This window comes from Sturnira hondurensis, unplaced genomic scaffold (assembly GCF_014824575.4).
Source record: "Sturnira hondurensis isolate 20B ecotype Veracruz unplaced genomic scaffold, ASM1482457v3 Scaffold0008196, whole genome shotgun sequence".
NCBI lineage: Eukaryota > Metazoa > Chordata > Mammalia > Chiroptera > Phyllostomidae > Sturnira > Sturnira hondurensis.
In genome coordinates, this window is record NW_028080827.1 from 28,978,084 (window position 1) to 28,997,806 (window position 19,723).

Below are 19,723 nucleotides of genomic sequence, written 5' to 3' on the forward strand. Positions count from 1 at the left end.
TCCCCGCTTCCTAATCAGGGCCTCGGCCTTCTGCCTGTACTCCCATGTCGCTGATTTTCCACGGCACCTCTATGAAATGATGTTTTTTTTAAATTCGCAGAAGGTTTGATCACAGTTTTCATCTGTTCTGGCACGCACTTTTTGGACAGTTTTGCTCCGCCTCTCATTGGTTTTTCTCATTGCATTTCTGTGTGGAAGACGCGTCTGTTTCCTTCTTTTTACTCGTATTAGAAAGAAGTGGGTTTTCTCGGATCGTTTCTCTGCCAAGGGTTTCTGGAAGATGTGACAGGCCATGCGGACGCTGCAGGAGGAGACGTGGGCTTGGACCAAGGTAAGATCTAAACTTTGAAATTTAAGGACTCCCTACTCCATGGTTACAACAAATAAAGACCCTGGTTGGCGTAGCTCAGCGGATTTTCCTGCAACAAACGGAATGAAGTCAGGAAGGCTTCTCCCACCGTCTCTTCTGTCCTCGGCTTCTCTTGCCCTCCAGGAAATACACCCTTGCCTTTCAAGGCCACACCATCACCTCAAAAAGGTGTGTTTCTGCTGTTGCCAGACCCCGTCGCCCTCTCTGAGCCCGGGGCGGGGCTGGGAGGGGGCGGCACTCTCGGTGTGCGGTCACTGCCCCTCCCTCAGCACCCATGCCCTCCCTAGTCCATCCTGGGCAGCGCTCCGCCGTTCCCAAGTCAGTGCAAAGAGATTTCTTGTTGCTCCAGTTCCTTTTTGGGAAAGAAGAAAGATTCAAAACGAAATTGGAACCTTGATCACACAAAAAGATTTATTGTACGTTTAACTAATTAGAAGAGCATGAAATAGATCACTNGGAAATACACCCTTGCCTTTCAAGGCCACACCATCACCTCAAAAAGGTGTGTTTCTGCTGTTGCCAGACCCCGTCGCCCTCTCTGAGCCCGGGGCGGCACTCCCGGCGTGCGGTCACTGCCCCTCCCTCAGCACCCATGCCCTCCCTAGTCCATCCTGGGCAGCGCTCCGCCGTTCCCAAGTCTGTGCAAAGAGATTTCTTGTTGCTCCAGTTCCTTTTTGGGAAAGAAGAAAGATTCAAAACGAAATTGGAACCTTGGTCACACAAAAAGATTTATTGTACGTTTAACTAATTAGAAGAGCATGAAATAGATCACTCTCCCCTGCAAATAGCCATCTAAAATTATTCTCAGATGTAAAATAAAACTTACCTCATACTTGGTCAACTCTTGAATTAACTTTTTTTCTTTGACGATGAATTCCTCCTCCTCTTGCTTTAATTCTAATGTAATTTTTTCAATCCGTACCAAATATTCAGTGATCTCTTTTTCTCTAACACTGGTCTAATTAGGGGAAAACAGAGGATTTGTCATTTGCAGGTAACAGTCACCCTTACATTTTCTAACAGCCAGGTAAAGGAGTCCCTCTTTGCATTAGACTGGGCTCTGATTTCAGGTCCTTATTCTGCAGTGACCACTGAGAAGTTCTATTTGTTTATGTATTTGTTTATTCCCTTTGGAGGTTGGTGACCTCACCAAACAGCATGGACAAATGTCACCCGGAAGTGGAAGTGGAGAATGGGAGCAGTGGAGCAGGGAGGGTGGGCAGAAGGTAAATATGGAAACTAAAATTATGCTCGGTCTCTATTTTTAGAGATAAATGTCTACAAAACTACCAAGTTTCTCATTACAGCCTTCAAAAACATATTCTGGAGAGAACTGCTACTTTGTTTGCTAAATTCCTACAGTTAATACACAGCAAATGGGTACATCTGAGAAAGTTAAGTAATTCACCTTAAACGTGAAGGTGGCAGAAAGGAAAATACCTTTTGGTTAAGTTAAATATTGAAGGAGAAACACTGATATACAGTACAGGGGACAAATACTAAGTTTGTTGAGTTCCCTTACCTCTTCTAATAAAACGCTGCGTCTAGATTCTGCAGCCTTAATTTTATCTATAAGTAGTTGCAATTCAATTTGCATTTTGAAAAGCCAACGTCTATGTGTTCTTTTCAGGCAAGCTATTTTCCACTGAGTTATAACACTAGAGGGCAGAACAAATAGAATCATTATTAAATTGGCATAAGAGTCTGCAGAAAAGAGGAAGGAACGCGAAACAAAACAAGATTACACGAAATGTGCAATTGGGGACACAGACTGCACCTCCACTGAAAAAATAACCCCAAACCACCGACAGCCTCGATGCTGGATGTGCATGTGGCTTCCCAGTGACAAGCCACCCAGGCGCCAACAACAGGACAGGGGGCAAACCAGACTTGGCCGCCTGCCTCCTGTAGGGAAAGGGGAGGCATGGGACAGGCTCAGGGGCAGGTGGAAAAAGAAGAGGCCCAGGCGGAATTAGTCATGGAATTACCTAAATTACCCAGAGTGCTAATAAGAGATTACAAAATTCTAGGCTCTCAAATTTTCCCCTGCACCACAACATAAAAAAGTTACATATAATTGGGGGTGAAAATGTGCAATTTGACTCTTATAAATCATATGAATAGAAACGACAACACCAACAATAATAAAATAGAGAGAAGCTTTACAAGTGCTTCCTAGTGCTGGGCGCTGCTCAGAATACCTTATGTGGATCATCTCATTTACCGCTCGTGGCAACCTGACCAGGTGGGTGCTACGACCAGTCCCCACTTTATAGAGATGGGAGCAGAGATTACTAATCAACTGGCCGAGGTCCCAGAGCTGGTGAGAGGCAGAGCGTCCACAGCCCATTGCAGAGGCTGTTCTCCTACCCACTCTCCTCCGTCCCTGCACATCACCTCCCGTACTGTCCACGCAGAAGCCTGCGGGAGCAAGAGGCATCACACAAACCTTGGCTCGTGAAATATTCTACTCTTTCATGACTTCACTCTGCTCAAATGGAAAACTTTGGTTCTGTTCAATGCCAAAAATCAAGCTAACACACACATCTAGATCTGAGAGAGCCCAAACAAGTTAACAGGAAAATCAGTTCCCTGGACTCTAGCAACCAACGGGATACCAAGTACCCTGGCATCCTTCCTGTGCCCGGGCGCTGTTCATTCAGATGGCACACGCTATTTACAACACAAAGGAACTTGTTTTCTTTACCATCTCTGACGTTCTCTTTCCAGGTTATCATTCAGGACTCTTATTTGTTTCCGGTAGACTTCCTTTGTTGCCCTGAAAACAAGAAAAACCACATTGGATTCAGCACCTGTGGGAGCTGTTAGAATACATAAAATCTATATTTCTTATTTTATATTTCTTCTCTATAATTCTTATGTACAGTGAGGTTACTGCCTAATTGGGAGACAAAACAAACCTTGTGAGACAACAAAAGACCTTAGTGCCGGACTACTAGAAAGACAAGTACAACTCCGTGCAAGCACAAACTGATTCTGAAAGTATTGAGGTGTATTTCCAAGGACAGAGCACAGATTTTTTTTGGAGGCAGTAGAGGAAAGGTTATTGGAGGTTAATGTTTAATAGAAGGAGAAGCATGGAGCTCCAGAATGGCAGTGCCATCTTACCAAAGAAAGGACGTCGTCATTTGCAGAGACGCAGGGCAAGGGAACAGCAAGTCAGGATTCCTGTGACCAAGGCTGGCTCACTGCATACAGAGGACGTGAATGGAAGTAACACTCTGACATAGGATGACTTAGAGTCAACAAATTGCTGAGGAGCTCTGCCTTCTAGAATGAGCTAGGGTTTGCTACAATGTCTATTCCAGAAAGTCAATAGAAATTCTTGAACTAAGGGTAAACAGTAATTAAGGATGGAAGATTTTCTGATGAATCTAAAATGGATGAAAACGTGAAGACTCGGTAATAGAGGTGTTAGAGGCCTTTATTGTTTTTATTCCCTCTTTCCTTATTAAATGCTTTCATGCACAGAGAGGAAGTTAAGGCCACATAAATAAGACGTGACTTTGTGTCTTTATATATAAAAGATATTTGTAAACGAAACTGAGAATATGAAATGCTCTTAAATAAACTAGAAACACACTATGCTTTTTTTTCCTATTTAAAATCATTGAATGGGCTCTCATTTTCTTACCTAAATAAACCTAACATCCTCCCCTGGAACCGTAGGGCTCTTCATAATTTGCTCCAAAGTTATTGATTTTATTTATATATTTGATTTAATCCACAAAGGAGCTCACTAATTTAAAATAAAGCAACAATAATGTAAAAAATCCTAAATGGATACCAATATTGGGCCACAAATTTGGCTCTCAGTTTTTGATGACCAGAGTAATAATGACACAATCATTGATTATAAATTTGCATTTTTCATGAGGAAAATAAAGCCCCAATTCTATCTTCTTGCTCTACATAAATAAAAGCTTATAGTTTTCTTTCTGAGGCTCACATGATTAGAAAGGGATGTTTAAATACATTATTTAGCAATATATGGACAAGGAACCAAAAAGCTACACTTCCTGCCTCATTCTACATTTATGTTGGTATGTGTCAAATTTTCATCCTCACCCATCTTAGATTTCTGTAAGTTGGTCTCTTTGGTGTCCTATATTCAAGTTATTTATATCTCTATGTGTGGTGATATTATTCTACCATTTAACAAGCAAACAGAAAAATCTGACTTGCTTTTAAAGGTATGATGTTTTAAATCTTTATATGACAAAAAAGAACTTCTTGACTTTCTTTCATCCTGTTTTTTAAAAATAATTCACACTGTTCTTTAGTCATATACAATTCATCATTTTGCATGTGTTTTTAGTCTTGATCATCTGCCCAACTAAAGTATAAGTGGCTTTATTATGCCAAGCCTTAATGAGAGTATGACATGGTAGAATATTTACGTAGGGCATTTTGATAATAATTATAAAAATTAAAAATACACAACTCTCTTTGATCTAATAATTCAACGCTTAGGACTTTATTATAAAGAAATAGTCACATAGTTGGACAGAGATACGTTAATGTTAACTTTGAAAATGGCTTGTCATACAGGAAACAAAAAATGCCTATTAATAGAGCACAGGTTAAATAAAATACAATATAATATGTGAAAAGAACACCATGCAGTCAGAAAAAAGCGTGAGGAAAGAAGCCTGTGTATATAATTTTTTCCTTTATTTGAAATAGCTTCAAACTCAATAGGTAAGTGTAAACATTAGTACAAAGAATTCTGATTTACCTTCCACCAGCTTCTCCAAACATTGCCATTTTACCATGTTTTATCATTTTCTTAGAAATAATTTTTGTAGTTTACGTAACTGACATATAATATCATGTATGCCACCTGATATAATTTTAAGTGGAAAAGTCCAGTTACAAAAGAGTACAACCCAAGTTCTGGTGAAATGAATACATACATACATATACACACATATATCCAGTATTCACACACACACACACATACAGTATATATAAACATACATATAGTAGATACACACACATATACAGTATATACATACATAAATATGAGTATATATATTAGAAAGCCTGAATAGAGTACTGTTAACAGTAATCTCTGTGGAGAGAGTAGGTAACTTTCACTCTCTAAGTTACATACTTTAGCATTTGAATTAAAATCAGATATAGTCATTATTTGTGAAATTAAAGTGACTTAGATGGTAGAAATGGATGTGACAGGGGTTGGTGTCGTCACGATGTCTGGCCACTTTCCTGCCACTGGCCCCCTCACCCACCAGCCTCATGCCCAGCAGCTCGTGGAGAACACAGACCTGCCCATCCTCTCGATGAGAGACTCTGAGAGTGACTTTTCAGGACCATAGAACAAATAGAACTTATTATAAACCTCCTTTTCTTAGTAGATTAGAACTTGACACAGATTTGTTGCTACTATTTATTTAAAATAAATGAAAAGAAGACAGATTAAAAATGTCAAACAACGAACATACCGGAGAAGCTCGGCGAGTGTGTGGAGGCCTTCTTCCATATTTCTGATATCTACTTTCCTTTGCGACAGGAAGTTCTCCTTCTGAGTGATAAATGCCAGCTGTTTGTGATTCCTGCCATGACAAGAAGACAGAGCCGTCACATGCTAAAGTTTGAAATGATCATTTTTAACTCCTCAGCATGAGAAAACGCACCATAACCAGTACAAATCTCAAAAGTAGTTTGGAAGATTTAGTTCATGAACTATTTACCCAATGAATCAGGAAAAACGGAAACAAAGTCTTTCTGTGTGTGTGGGCTGAACCTATGCACACCCCCACGTCAATCACAACAGCCCCCACAAAGCCATAGGAAACGCCCTGCAGGACCCACTCCCGCTGCGTGGGTGTCTCTCTTCTGCTGCGTGGATCAACTCCCTCTTGTTCTTTTGTGGAAGGCAAAGGAGTCAGTCGGCCCCATTTCGAATGCTGGCTCTACCTCCTCCCAGGAGTGTGACTTTGACAAGAAACTTTACTTATTAATGAGCCTCTGTTTCCTCACCCATAAAATGGGGGTTACAATCTCCCTGGAAATAACAGTTAAATGAGATGAAAGCATATTATAAATGTGGTTATCTCTTTTGGTCTCTAAGTTGAAGAAAGAATGATAGGAAGATTATGGTTTTTTTTCACACTTCCTGACATTGGGAGGAATATGCCTGTAACAGAAAGTACTTTATCTAAGTGTCTTATCTTCCAAACAGCTGTGGACAGATCTGTGTCCTCCACAAATGCACGTGGTGAAGCCCCAATGACCAGTGAGGCGGTACGTGAAGAGGGGGCTTTGGGGGGCTAGGGTTAGATAAGGTCGTGAGGGTGGGCCCCCCGTGAAGAGATGAGTGTCCCCATAAGAAGAGTCCAATTACAAAAGAGTACAATCCAAGTGTTGGGTAAATGGATACATACATACATATACACACACATACATATACAGTATATACACGCATACAGTATATAGATACATAAATATGAGTATATCTATTAGAAAGCTTGTATAGCATACTGTAAACAGTAATTTTCTCCGTGGAGAGAGTAGGTAACTTTTATTCTCTAAGTTACATATTTTAGTGTTTGAATTAAAGAAGAGACAACAGTGTGCTCTCTCCCTCCCTGTGCGAGGACACGATGAGAAGATGGCTGATCTGCAAGTCAGGGAGAGAGCCCTGGCCAGAATCTGACTGTGCTGGCGTCCCGGTCTGGGCTATCCAGTCCCCGGAACAGTGAGAAGTAAGTTTCTGCTGTCTAAACCACCCACCTGACGCCATCCTGTCACGGCAGGCCAAGCTGAAAGGGACAAAACCCAGTAAGGGTGGTAGGCGTCTCAGTGTTACAATTATTTGTCTTCAGTTCATTTTATATTTCAAACAGATAACTTAGTATTGATCTGAGGAGAGTTTTTGCCTGAAGAATATTAAGTTTTAGTCTCAGTAGGCTGTTCTATTGCATGAGATAAAAAGATTGCAACAACTCTCTGTAGCTTCAGGGCAACAGCAAAGCCCATAAAGTCAGCTTTCCAATAAGTGGGCCTAGACACAGTAGTTACACTTCTGTGAGATTTAACTTCAAGTGCAGAGATGGGTTATTCCTTACATAGTTTATGCTTGCCAGGTGTCATTCTGTAGAATTCACTTAGATGATAATTGTGAATGCCCACAACCCGCTAAACGGTGCACAAGATCTTGGGGATATTGTGCTGAGGGAGACGGAGCCACTGCCCTGATCTGTTCAAAGTTCAGTAGGACAAAGGGATTTGGGCCCAGCTGGTCACAATGTGGGAACTCAAGAAAAGGCATGGCATTAGAGGGATGCTTCATTCTGGCAAAAGGGAGGAAGACAAGGTGGAGAAAGTGGGAAGAACTTTTTAGGGGAAAGCCAAACCAAGGAGGCTGAAAGAGGTGAAAAAATGTAGTTGGAGAGGAGGATAGGGCCTATTTGAGAAACAGTTGGGAGGTGGAATTGGCAGGCCATGGTGCTTAAACGGGGTCCAATGAGTAGTAAAAAATAGGGGTTTCCTCGAATAATTTCCCAGGGTCTACATCAGAGGACTGAGTCAAGGACCTGACCCTTCTCTGACACAGGGAACACAGGTGCAGAGCCAGTTTCTGATGCGCGTAGACCTCATAGCTCCTCCAGATTGCCTTGTGGGGTGACAGAATGATTATTCTTCCAGAAATAGGGTTTATAAGTTCAAAAAACGCATTTGATTTTTATGAATTCAATCTGACCCCTATGAGGAAAGTATTATAGAGAAAGATTAGTATTATAGAGAAAGATTAGGAGTGTGTGTGTTTATTATTGGGTAACAAATGTTACATCATTGCCAATAGCTTTTAAAACGAGGATAAGCTCATTTGGAGAGTGACCACTCTGACAGCAAGGGAAGCTCCCAGAACCATGGCACGTTGGTTCATGCGTGGATCATGAATAGAAACATACTCATCGTGGATTTTCTTTTTCTGCAGAAAAACTTTATCCTCCTCCTGTCTGACTATATTACACTGTCTGGAAAGAGTAGTCAATTTCTCTTGTAGATCTTTGTTCTCTAATTGAATTCTGTGTATTTTTTCAGCCATCTAGGAAAAAAACAAAGTAATTAAGGTAGAGGACCTGCTTCACAGTCCCTTTGAGGGGAGTCGGGGTCCGATGGGCAACTCCCTAGAGCACGGGCACTTCGCTTAGCACAGAATGACTATGCCACAGAGGGTGAGTGAGCGATTTCTGCATCAAATAAGCAATCATACATTTGGGGACCTCTTCCATAAACTACAACAAAAGTGTGGAAAAGTAGTTAATACTGATGCAAAACCAGAGAGTAATAATTAATATTCAAATAAAAATTGGGATTAATAAACTGAGATCACTCAGTTTATGATATATGTCTTTTTTCTAGAAGGTAAGTTGCACTGGGAAAGTAAAGTATAACATCAACAGAAGCTCTTACTCACAACCTCTTTGACTGAATGGATATTATACTTACTTCTTGTTAAACAATTCTATTCGAGGACCAAAATAGAGTAGTCATTAGTGCTCTGAAGAAGGTAAAGTAAAGCCTTCATGTTTGGATGTTTCTATTGAATTGATCAAATGCAGTGAAAAAGATAAATTGAGTGTCAATGGTATGCTCAGTAATTCAAAATAATCTTCTGGCTGAGGACCACTAAAATAGCTGGAGGAAAACTTTTTTAAGTGTTGAAGAACTAACAAGATACTGAGGAATTATTAGGCCCACTTCTGCAAGATTCCACTGTGATAAATCTATTTTTAATCAATTTTTCACTGAAAAATCCTTTTACCTTAGGACATTTACAGATATGGAAGAAACCACTTGAAAACTGAGTTTGGGTTCTCTTACATGACAAGGGGGATGAAGGTCAACAGTTAGAGCTCACCCAGGTGTTGAGTCTGGTAAGTCTCCCATCATGTTAGTCTGGGATCCCAAAGAGCTTCACCCCCTGGTGAAGGGTGGATCGGAAGCTAAGAAGCCATTGTCCATGACCACAAAAGAACCAATAGGTGGATTAAGGTAGTTTGGGACTGGTGTGCATGTATATTTTAGTATCTATAAAAATAAATTGGGTCATATTATATGTACTATTTTATACTATATTTGTCATTCAATAATATACTTTAAATTATGATATTTAATCAAGGCACTTCTGTTAAACTTTACTTGTATTTTCCCTCTGTTCAACTATCAAAATAAATGCTTCATTGATATTTTGTGGAGAAATCTTAGTGTACATCCATGGTTAGTTACTTAAAATATCGTATTTCTTTTAACCTAAGTTTCAAATGTCCAGAGAATTCCCCTGGGGCCTAAATCTGACTCAGATGTTTCACTAACATTATTAAGAGCCATACAGGTTGCTACACTTCATGAGTACCACATGGCAGCAAGAAGCTCCTAATTTTTCTAATTAATTCACCTGAAAGCTGCCCATTAGTCATGGATAGTCTTTACATTTTTTTTCTTATTATTGTTTAATTATAGTTGTCGCCATTTCTCTCCTATTACCCTCCCCTGCCTTACCGACTGCCTACCTACCACACTCAATCCTCCCTCCCACCCCCATTGTCTTTGTCCTTGGGTCTTTTATACACGTTCTTTGACTGGACCCTTCCACTTTGCCCCCTGTTATCCCCGTTCCCCCTGCCCCTCTGCTCACTCTCAGTTTGTCCTTTACTTCCATGTCCCAGGTTCTGTTTTGCTCGCTTGGACAGTCTTAACATAGAATAACCACACCCACGTGAAACGCTACCGGGAAAACGGTTCATCTTCACGTGAACTATCTTTGCTCATTTATACAATTAAAGCATTTGGGGAGGGAATAAAATCTTTCAGTCAGTAACTGTTCATTATGATTCTTATTAGTTCCTGAAAATGTACTTTTGGAAAATTTCACATTCCTCACATTTATTTAAAATATTAACTAAAAATAAAATCTAATTATAATATAAAAATCATCATTTCTGTTTTCCTACCTCCTTTATCTTCTGCAATAATTCATTTTTTTCAACATTAGATGTGTCATTCAGTTTTTCCTCGCTCTTCTTAAAAAAATTCCTTGAACAAAGGAAGTCAAACAAATTCCTATTAAATCAGGTTTTTTAGCAAAGCTACATCGCCCTACATAACATATTTACTTACATAGCCATCATAATGGACAACAGAAGTTATTTTTTGAACTGATGAATGAATTATTTATTATTGTATTCAATCGTTTAAGAAGTGATTACCAAACACCAGCACTTTGCATGTGTTATGGGTACAGAAGCTGCCGCCCAAGCGAAGTACCTACTCTCGGGAAAACTGCCCTCTAGGGGAGCAGTCAGAACATGAGCAAATTATCACGAAATAAACAAATAACACATTTCAGACAGTGTTAAGTGCTGCAAGAACACACAGTCGGGTAAAGGACATTTGTGAAAGCCTGAGAGCAAGGTTGCTACTTTAGACAGGAAAACACTCTCGGAATGACTCGTGAAAGACCTGAACAATGAGAAGGAGCCAGATATGTAAAGATCCGAATGAACAGCTTTTCACGAAGAAGAAACAGCAGTTGATAACCTCCTGAGGCGGAAACAGGTGTATTTGACAAACAGTGGGACATGAGAAGGCGGGATGAGGTAAACAGAGACTAGATCATAGAAGGTCTTGGGGACAAGGCAGAAGTTCAGATTTTATTCTGGAGGAAACCAGGGAAGGATTTTTTACAGCAGAGGAGTGACATGAACAGATTTACATCTCGTAAAGGTGACTCTGGCTACTCTGTGGAGTAAGACAACAGTATAGGAAGACAAACAACGTATACGGCTGTGGAAGCAATCCAGGAGAGATACTCGTAGTGGTGGAGGGGGTGAGAAATCGTGAGATTCAGGATATATTTTGAGATGAAGGCGACAGGACGTGCCTTTGGATTTGGCTAGTGTTAGAGCTAGGTAGTGACGAAAACAGGAAAGGTAGACGATGGCTGTGTTTTGTGTATAGATTGGTGAAATGGTGGCATGGAAGACTGAAGGAAGAGCTGTTCCAAGGAGGTGGGGAATTAAGGGTGTGTTATAGCTGCGATATCTCATAGATAGCCTCCAAATGAAGAGGTATAATAAGCTATAGAGTATATGCATTTAGAGGTCAGGGCTGGGTATATCAATTTGGGAGTTATTGGGATATGAAAGGAATGTAAAGCCATACAACGGAATAAAATCATGTATGGAGAATAGTGAAAAGAGCTGGGAACTCCAAAATTTTAGAGTCAGAAAGAATTGGATGGAGGAAAGTGTCCTGAGAAGGATCAGCACAGTGAGTAAAGTAACAGAATGTAAGGTTCGGCAAACCAAGGGAAGAAAGGATCCAGAGGTCAAAGTGATTATCTATCACATTCTGTTAAGAATTCAGAAACTTCAAGGAATAGACTAGACCACTGAAGTTTGGCAAGACAGAAGTCACTGGTAACCTTGAAAATTTTGAGGCCATTTCAGCCCTTTTAAAAAGCATCTATAATTTCCATAGTCTCCTGCACAATGATGTCATTGTGTACTCTCTGAGTCACATATTGGAGGTCATTTATATACAACATTTAGCGTCCAACCCCCTACTTCTTGTGTGTTAAAAACCAGCAGAATGCAAAGAAAGATCATAGCAATTTAGAAAGGTAGGCACCGATCCACCTTTATTCTGCAAACACATAATGATTAATGACAAGAACAAAAAAACAAGGATTAAACTACCAATGCCTCCCCTGGGCTTGCGGAGCACTGAGGTGCTCTTAACTGTGTACATATACAGGGGTGTCAAACTCATTTTCACCCAGGGCCACATCAGCCTCACAGTTGCCTTCAAAGGGTTGGATGTAATTTTAGGACAGTATAAGTGTAATTATTTCTTAACTAGGGGCAAGGAGCTCGGCATTGCCACCAGGGAAGACTAGGTGCCGCCGGGCTGGATAAAACAAGATAGAGGGCCGGATTCAGCGCATGGGCCTTGTGTTTGCCACCTGTGATATAGAATTTAAACTCATGATTGTGTGATGTTTGTTTTCCCACAATATTTTGACCTCCAAATAGGTAACAAACTTGTAAATTAAAGATTTCGTGGGAGTGAACATTAAGGCTTATTGATTATAGGAGTTGTACAAATTATTTTAGTTTCTTGTGTAATTTATTCTTAAAGAATCTTATAAAAAAAAACTGTTCAGCTTTTCAAATCCACCAAGCAAGAACTAGGCTACCTCTCCTCACCTTCACTGAGAGAGAAAATGAACTAAGTGGCAAAATAAAAAGAATGAAGAGGATTTTAAAAAATTTGCCAAGTAAAAAAAAAGGAAAAAGTGAAGTTTTATTAGTCAAAAGGGGTTAACCTATACCTTCAATCACCAAATTCATCAAAAACACTTGCCTTCAGTGAGATTCCAATGGAATGAAAACTCTTGAAAAGTTGGGGTTGACCAAAAAGATGAGCCACTATTTGTGGAACATCTAAGGAGTCCCATTTTCTTCCTGAACGTATATTAAAACAGTTAGCTAACATGCAGAATGCTTATAAACAAAACTTCATCAGTGTAGCAAGGTTTTTAATCATAACTCCTAGAAATAATGTGAGCTAACCTATATATTTTACTATGATTTTTTGTCTAGTTTTTTTTTAAACATGGATGAACTAAAAACAATTGACTCACTTTCAAAGGAGAAGATTTCTTACTCTGAGATGGAATCGGAGTAATGCTTGAGTTTTCCTATTGTCAATCTGGCACTGAGTGCAAAGGTCACGGCCCACTTTGTGGACCAATGCTGATGAGTGTTGCACTGTGCAAATGCTTCTTTAGGAGGTGTAGTTTTAACCACAGTGCATTCAAACCTGTCTATGTAGAAGTGAACCATATCATAACAGGACTCCGCATTTGAAGTTACTTTTCTGCAGAATCGACTCAGTTCACAATTTGTCTTTTAAACTGCCAGAGAACCCTGGGTTAGGCCCAGGAGCCATGTTGTATCCCCAAACCCCACCTTCCTGTCCAGAGTTGAGCCACACAGGTTTTGATGAGAAATGTGGGAATTCTCCCAGAAGAGTCTGTTGGCCAACCTCTAAAGATAGATGGGTCTAGAATGACCATGCTCAACTATGGGCTCGCCAGGAAGAGAACACAGCATGTAGATAAAGAGATAAGGATGAAACACTTTTGCGAAAGGAAGAGAGACTGGGCCTTGAGGTGGGAATGGAAAATTTCCTGAAGTTTCTGGTTACCCCCATGGGTAACAGGTTTTGCCCTGAGGCTTCCCCGTATTTTATCCGTATGTTCTGCAAGCCCCCCTTGTCTAAGAACAACCACTATCATGGCAGGGGTAGGTGACTTTATAGCCTTGTGGCAGGCCTTGCCAATGCCTTCCGGGGGTGTATTTGCTCCCAGGGAGTCAGGAACTGAAGTGGAGATGACACATTCCACAGAGTCCCTTCCCCTCCTAAGCTGACAGCACCACATCCCCAGTATTTCTTCTTGATCATCTGAACATACGATTAATTTCAAAATAAAGAGGTGCTTCTGTAAAGCTGACATGACACAAATTTTAGTAAACTAAAATATTCTAGTTCTCATCTAATTAAAAATTTTTAAGGAAAGGAATATAATATCTAGAAATGCTTCGGTAAAAATAAAGTATCATACTTACATTTTATCCTCCAGGACGCTACAGGCTTTCTTCATTTCTTCAATCTTTTGTTCCCATTGTCTTATTGCTTCTTGTAGTTGTTCTATCTCTACATTGTGATCACTAAGAACCTATTGAATTTTTTTTGAAATTATGGCATTTAATCATTGTCAGGTGATTCATGACAGCATTTCAATTGACTAAATATTCAGGTATCATTCATTCAACTTTTACTTTGGGGCATCCTTTAGCTAAAATAAAAGCAACCAATCCTTATACTTGTTTCTTCAAAGTACAAACTTGGACAGAAATAACTCTGCAATCATCAGAAAAAAACAACAACATTTGGGAGGCGGAGCAACCAAATATAGCAGTGAGGATGTGAAAACTATAAAAACAACTTTCAAGACACGAATTCATTTTGATTATCTTTTATAAAGATAAACAAGTCTATATTTTCATATATGTCTTCAAAGTGTTCTTCCAGGATAGTAGAATGAGTATTATAAACAAGTGAAAAAAATGGAGTCTTCACATTCATTGATAGCTATGTTCATGCTGAAAAAAATGTTTCTTTATTAATATTTAATCTGAAGTTTATAAATGAAACAATTGGATACTGTGGAAAAATGTTAGCATGATTTTAAAAAGAAAATATAGATAAAAATTCATAGTGAAATAGATATTTTTACAATGCAGTTTTCAAATAAGGAAAAGGGAGGCAAACGTATCAGCCTCGGGCCTGCGTTTTGGCCTGTGAGGGAGCACGCAGCGCATCCAGTGCCTTGGCTCTCCAGCGCAGAGCCCCGCGGACAGACTACTGAATGCCACCAGACCCTGCGTATCGGTGCGGGTCACAGAAACACCTGTGGGCAGTGTAAAGGGTCTGTCCATCATGCCAAGTGACACGGGTGAGTGACAGCTCCCCCAAACTATTTCTTTCTCTAAAGCACCCATGTGACTGAAATTCTGGGCCATAACTAGTGCCAGAGTAACGGGTCTGAAGTCCTAGAACTGCCACCAAAGAACCGCAGAATGTCTAAAGGACTCTGACCAATCATCAGGATGAGTGAGGAAATGCTGAAGGCCACCAGGCCTGGCATCGGTGACCTTTAACCCTCAGTCCTTCCTGCTGTGGACATGTAGGCTACCTGGAGAGTCACACACTGTTACTGTTTTCTGCTATCATGACGCCAGCTTGACCTGCCTGCAGAGTTTTCTAAACTAAAGGTACTGCATGAAGGTTGATCTGACATTCCCTATTGTCCCAGTCCCCAGCCAAAACGTTCTTTTCTAATCTCGGGCAGTAACGGGAACAACCTTTACCAAATACACAGCACTCAGCTAAAGCCTCACTGATCTCCACAAGAGCCATTCGCAATAGGCAATAGCGTTACTGCATTTTAGAGGTGAGAAAACTCTGGGCTGGTCGAGCCCATGTTTGTGACTATCAGTTGTGCTGTAAATATCATTCTCCACGAGGAAGCTGGGGCAGGGGGTGGACAAGCTACACTGGGGGAGAGGAAAAATGAGAAGTTTAAGCCTTGTCTGATTTGGCCTCAGAGATCTTTGGGATTCAGATGAAGGCATGTGTACTTCATTTTTGCAAGCTGGAATTGGGAGGGCACATGGCTTATAATTTCTGGGGCCCAAATTGGAGATACGAACTTGGGCATGCAGATAAAACGTGTTCTATCCCGCCCCTATGCTCGTTCTCCCTAGAGCCTGACTCACGCTTCCTTACCATGTTAATATTCAAAAAACAGATGATGATATTTTTAAATGCACATATTTTAAGGAAAATTTGTATTTTACTAATGTTTTATAATTGGATATCATAACCAGTATGTTATAACTACAATGATCAGAACCACCCTATACAAAGTATAATGGAATTAACCAAGCTTTCTGATAAGATGTGTGAAGTTACCATATGACTATTGCCCCATATGTGGTGTTACACATATTCATCAATACAGATAGAAGAAAGAAGGACTCATTAATTCAACTAACGGTGATAGAAGACTAACAAGCATTTCTGTTTTAATAACACAAAGGTGGTATTAACATTAATCTTTTCAGTTATGGTCACTTCCATTAGCTTCAGTTTTCTTATCTTTAAAATAAGGATGATCCTCACAAAATATTCAACATAGTACAAGCTTTCACTGAATGTTACTAATATTTTAAAAAGTAGAACCACAGAGTTCTGGAGTGTTTTCTAACGCAAACAAATGGTCCCCTTTCCATATGCATGTTCCTATTGCCAATATAAATTGAGAGACTAAATTCTTTGCTATTATCACACATTCAGAACTAAGAAATCCATCCATGGCTATTTACTTTGTTATGTAAAATAAAGCAATATCACAGAGATGTTATATATGGTTCTGTATGCATTTGGATGGTTCTGTGTGCATTTTTGAAAAATAATTTTTACAGTACTTTGGCCCATCAAATGTAATTTGTTCTCAAAGCATGCCGAACTTCCTTCTTCCCACCGTATTCCTGAAGAAGAAAACATAATTGCACTATAACACTTTATCAGAAAATGACAAAAATATTCTTCCAGAATGACATAGAGGTAAACTAAAATCAATTCCTTTTTTAAAACACCTTTACCCGTTACATTAAGGGTAGTGTATATTGAGGTGTCCGGGGTCGGGCTTGAAAAACAAGGTTTATTCTTTCTTACCTCTGTGGTGTTAGTCATTTTTTGTTTCATGTTTGCCTCTTTAAGCCTTAATTTATCCAATTCTTTCTTCTTTTGATAAGCGTGCTGTCTCTTGAGTTCACAGAGGTTTTCTTGTTCAACAACCTGCAGTGATATACATACGCCCATCAAAAAGCTTATGAGGGCACCAAAGTTTAGAAAATCCTTTTTTTTTATTTTGTCAACCTAATTTATATTCAACCTAAGCATACCGTAGCCAATCTCAGTATACCAACAATAAAAAAAGGGGTTGCCTGTTTTAGAGCATCATAGGAAAAAGAGTGAACCACGAGGACCAAACTGCTATTATAAAATATTGAAGAAGTAAATTTGTAAGAGCACTAAGACAATGATTATTAATAGCAAATTATAAAAGCAAGACCCATTATAGCAATTTATGAGTAAAACACCATAGCAATAGTTACCAGATTTACTGTGTGCTAGGAGCTCAGGAGAGTCAAAGGAAAGAATGCAGAATCGTGTCTGGAAGCCCAACTTCACACTATTTAATGCGAAACAAAACAGACTAAAGACATAGGAAACAGACTCACTGAAGACAGGGCAGCTTACAGTCCTGGACAACTCTTACCATTTTTCAAACATATTCTGATCCCTTGTCAAAATATTAAATATGTCACCCTCTTATCATAATCAAACGCATCAATGAATTCAGCAAAATGAATTATCAAGAAAAGGTAACTAAGAGGTGAGTAAGGCCTGAGGAAATGTACTCAACTCTGCAGTAAAAAAGGCGTGAAAACATGACTTTCTATCAAGGCCACCAGCCAAGTCACCAGAAGTAGCTGCTCTGAATGAATGGGATCATCATCAATTATATCTACACCGTGGCACAGTTAAGGGAAACTTGCTGATTAATAAATTTTGCTGAAAGCCCTGGCTGGTGTGGCTCAGTGAATTGAGCACCAGCCTGTGAACCCAAAAGTCGCCGGTTTGATTCCCAGTCAGGGCACATGCCTGGGTTGTGGGCCAGGTCCCCAGCAGGGGACGCAGAGAGGCAACCACACATTGATGTTTGTCTCCCTCTTTCTTTTTCCCTTCCCCTCTGTCTAAAAATAAATTAATTAAAAAATAATAAATACATTTTGCTGAAAATTAGAATTCTGTGTTTAGGCTTTGCCCTAAGACTTCTCCCAAGGTCTTGCAACTATAGATATATTAGCAAAAAACATTTTGTTTTGTGTTAGGGGAGATCTTATGGGTTGGAAGCCTCTGATAACTATAATTGTTTTTCTTTTTTCATAGAAAGTAAAGGGAATTAACAGGATGTCACTACAGTCTATCCCGTGCCTTCAGGGGATGTTGGTGGCCACCTCCTTCACGCCCACTTCGGTCGGTCTAGCCTGCCAGTACAGGGGACTCCTTTAGGATCCAGTACTGTGCCAGGGGAGGGTGGTGTCTGAACCTGGCCGGATCAAACTCGGCAAGAAGATTTACGGTCCTTGGTTAGGAAAGGTTTTCCTGTTTTTACTTGAATAAAGAAGCCCAGAGTGTATTTGTCACTGGCAGTCATCTTGTTACCTTGAGAGAAACCAGCATTAGAAGGATGGAGAGGAGGGAGCAGCTGCTGAGTTAACTCCTCCTCCTCCTCCTCCAGAACTCTGCTCTGCACTGGGACATCCTACTGTGTGAGACAGCAAACGCCTCTACTGTCTAAGCCAGTTCAAGTCAGGGCCTCTGCTGCTTGCATCGGAAAGCACCCTAACTGGAGCCACTTCTCAGGGGCATCACCAGAAGTAGACCAACTACCTGGCCCCCCAACCCCGATCAAATCCAGGCGCCACCTGTTTTTGTAAAGCTGCTCTAATTTATTTAGTTATTGTTTAGGGATACTTTCCTGTTAGAATGGCAGAGTTGAGTAGTTGTGACAGAGACAGTATGGCCCTAAGGAGGAACCTCTCATGTTTGCAAATTGCTCATTTTAAGCTCCTCTGAGATTCTTTTCTTGTATTTTAATATTTACATTGAAGAAGAGGGAGAGGGGGACTTCCCTGTGGAGGTTGAAAGGAAGTTAGACCCTTGTTCATTCAGTGAAGTAATATTGGAGAGGTCCTACCAGGAGCCAGGCCGGACCTGCACTGTGGGCAGTGGCTGGGACACAGCAGCGGAGACAGACAGGACCCCGCCCACTGGAGCCTTCCTCGGGCAGCCAGAGCACAGATCCGATGCCCCTGCTGAGGGGCCGTTTAAGTCCCAGGGGGAGTAAGGAAAAGAACAGGGTTCCCCACTCCTCAACCCGCTCCCCAACTCAACTCTGCGCACACAGACACACCCCACTTTCGGTTCCTGGAACTTAAGCCAGCTGCTCCAGCGTGAGGGTCTGGGGTGCTCAGGGAGAAGAGGGCAGTGCTCGCAGAAGAGGACTGTGTCGAAGAAACTTCCAAGCCTGTAAGACTCTTTATGAGTTTATTTGAGCTACGCTGACAATTGCCAGGAAGCAAAACCTCAATGGATTGAGAGAATGCTCCAGAGAAGGGCAGTTCTGCACCTTATTTTATTCATTACAATCAGAAGAGGAGATATAAGTGGGTTACATGAAATCCACTGGTAATGGATTAGGGAGGTGGGAGAAAGCAAAGAGGGGGAACCTCTGGGTTTGGATAAAAGTAAAATGATAAACACCTAACTTTATTATTTATCAGGACAGATAACAACCAACAATTAACATGAGAACAATAACAATGACTGGGTCTGTGGTCACCCTCTGGCCTCAATGCCTATGCTTTGAGAGGTAGGGGAAAAGGACATTTGACCTTCCAAAGGTGTGTTATCATAGATGCAAAAAGACAGTAGACAGGCTCAATTCAGGTAAAGATAGACTTTTGCCTGGGAAGATGCTAGCCTAGGTCATGACTGCTTGCCATGAACGTGTCTAACATCAGGCCATCCTGTGTGGTTTCTTTAGGTCTCTGAGTCTGCGAGGCTGCCATGCAGACCTCCCCTGAGCTTGCCAGGATT

At 40.6% G+C, this 19,723-nt stretch overlaps 1 protein-coding gene across 1 annotated transcript in view; it reads right to left on the reverse strand.

Moving 5' to 3' along the window:
• The window catches only part of CCDC175 (coiled-coil domain containing 175), a 55,234-nt gene that overhangs the window by 22,255 nt on the left and 13,256 nt on the right, over positions 1 to 19,723 (reverse strand). The window contains exons 5-12 of the mRNA XM_037054442.1: positions 16,730 to 16,852; positions 14,056 to 14,165; positions 10,375 to 10,456; positions 8,329 to 8,465; positions 5,857 to 5,967; positions 3,078 to 3,149; positions 1,893 to 2,028; positions 1,197 to 1,328 (exon numbers count right to left, since the gene is read on the reverse strand). Coding sequence (XP_036910337.1) covers positions 1,197 to 1,328; positions 1,893 to 2,028; positions 3,078 to 3,149; positions 5,857 to 5,967; positions 8,329 to 8,465; positions 10,375 to 10,456; positions 14,056 to 14,165; positions 16,730 to 16,852 — 903 coding nt within the window. The remainder of the gene's footprint in view (positions 1 to 1,196; positions 1,329 to 1,892; positions 2,029 to 3,077; positions 3,150 to 5,856; positions 5,968 to 8,328; positions 8,466 to 10,374; positions 10,457 to 14,055; positions 14,166 to 16,729; positions 16,853 to 19,723) is intronic.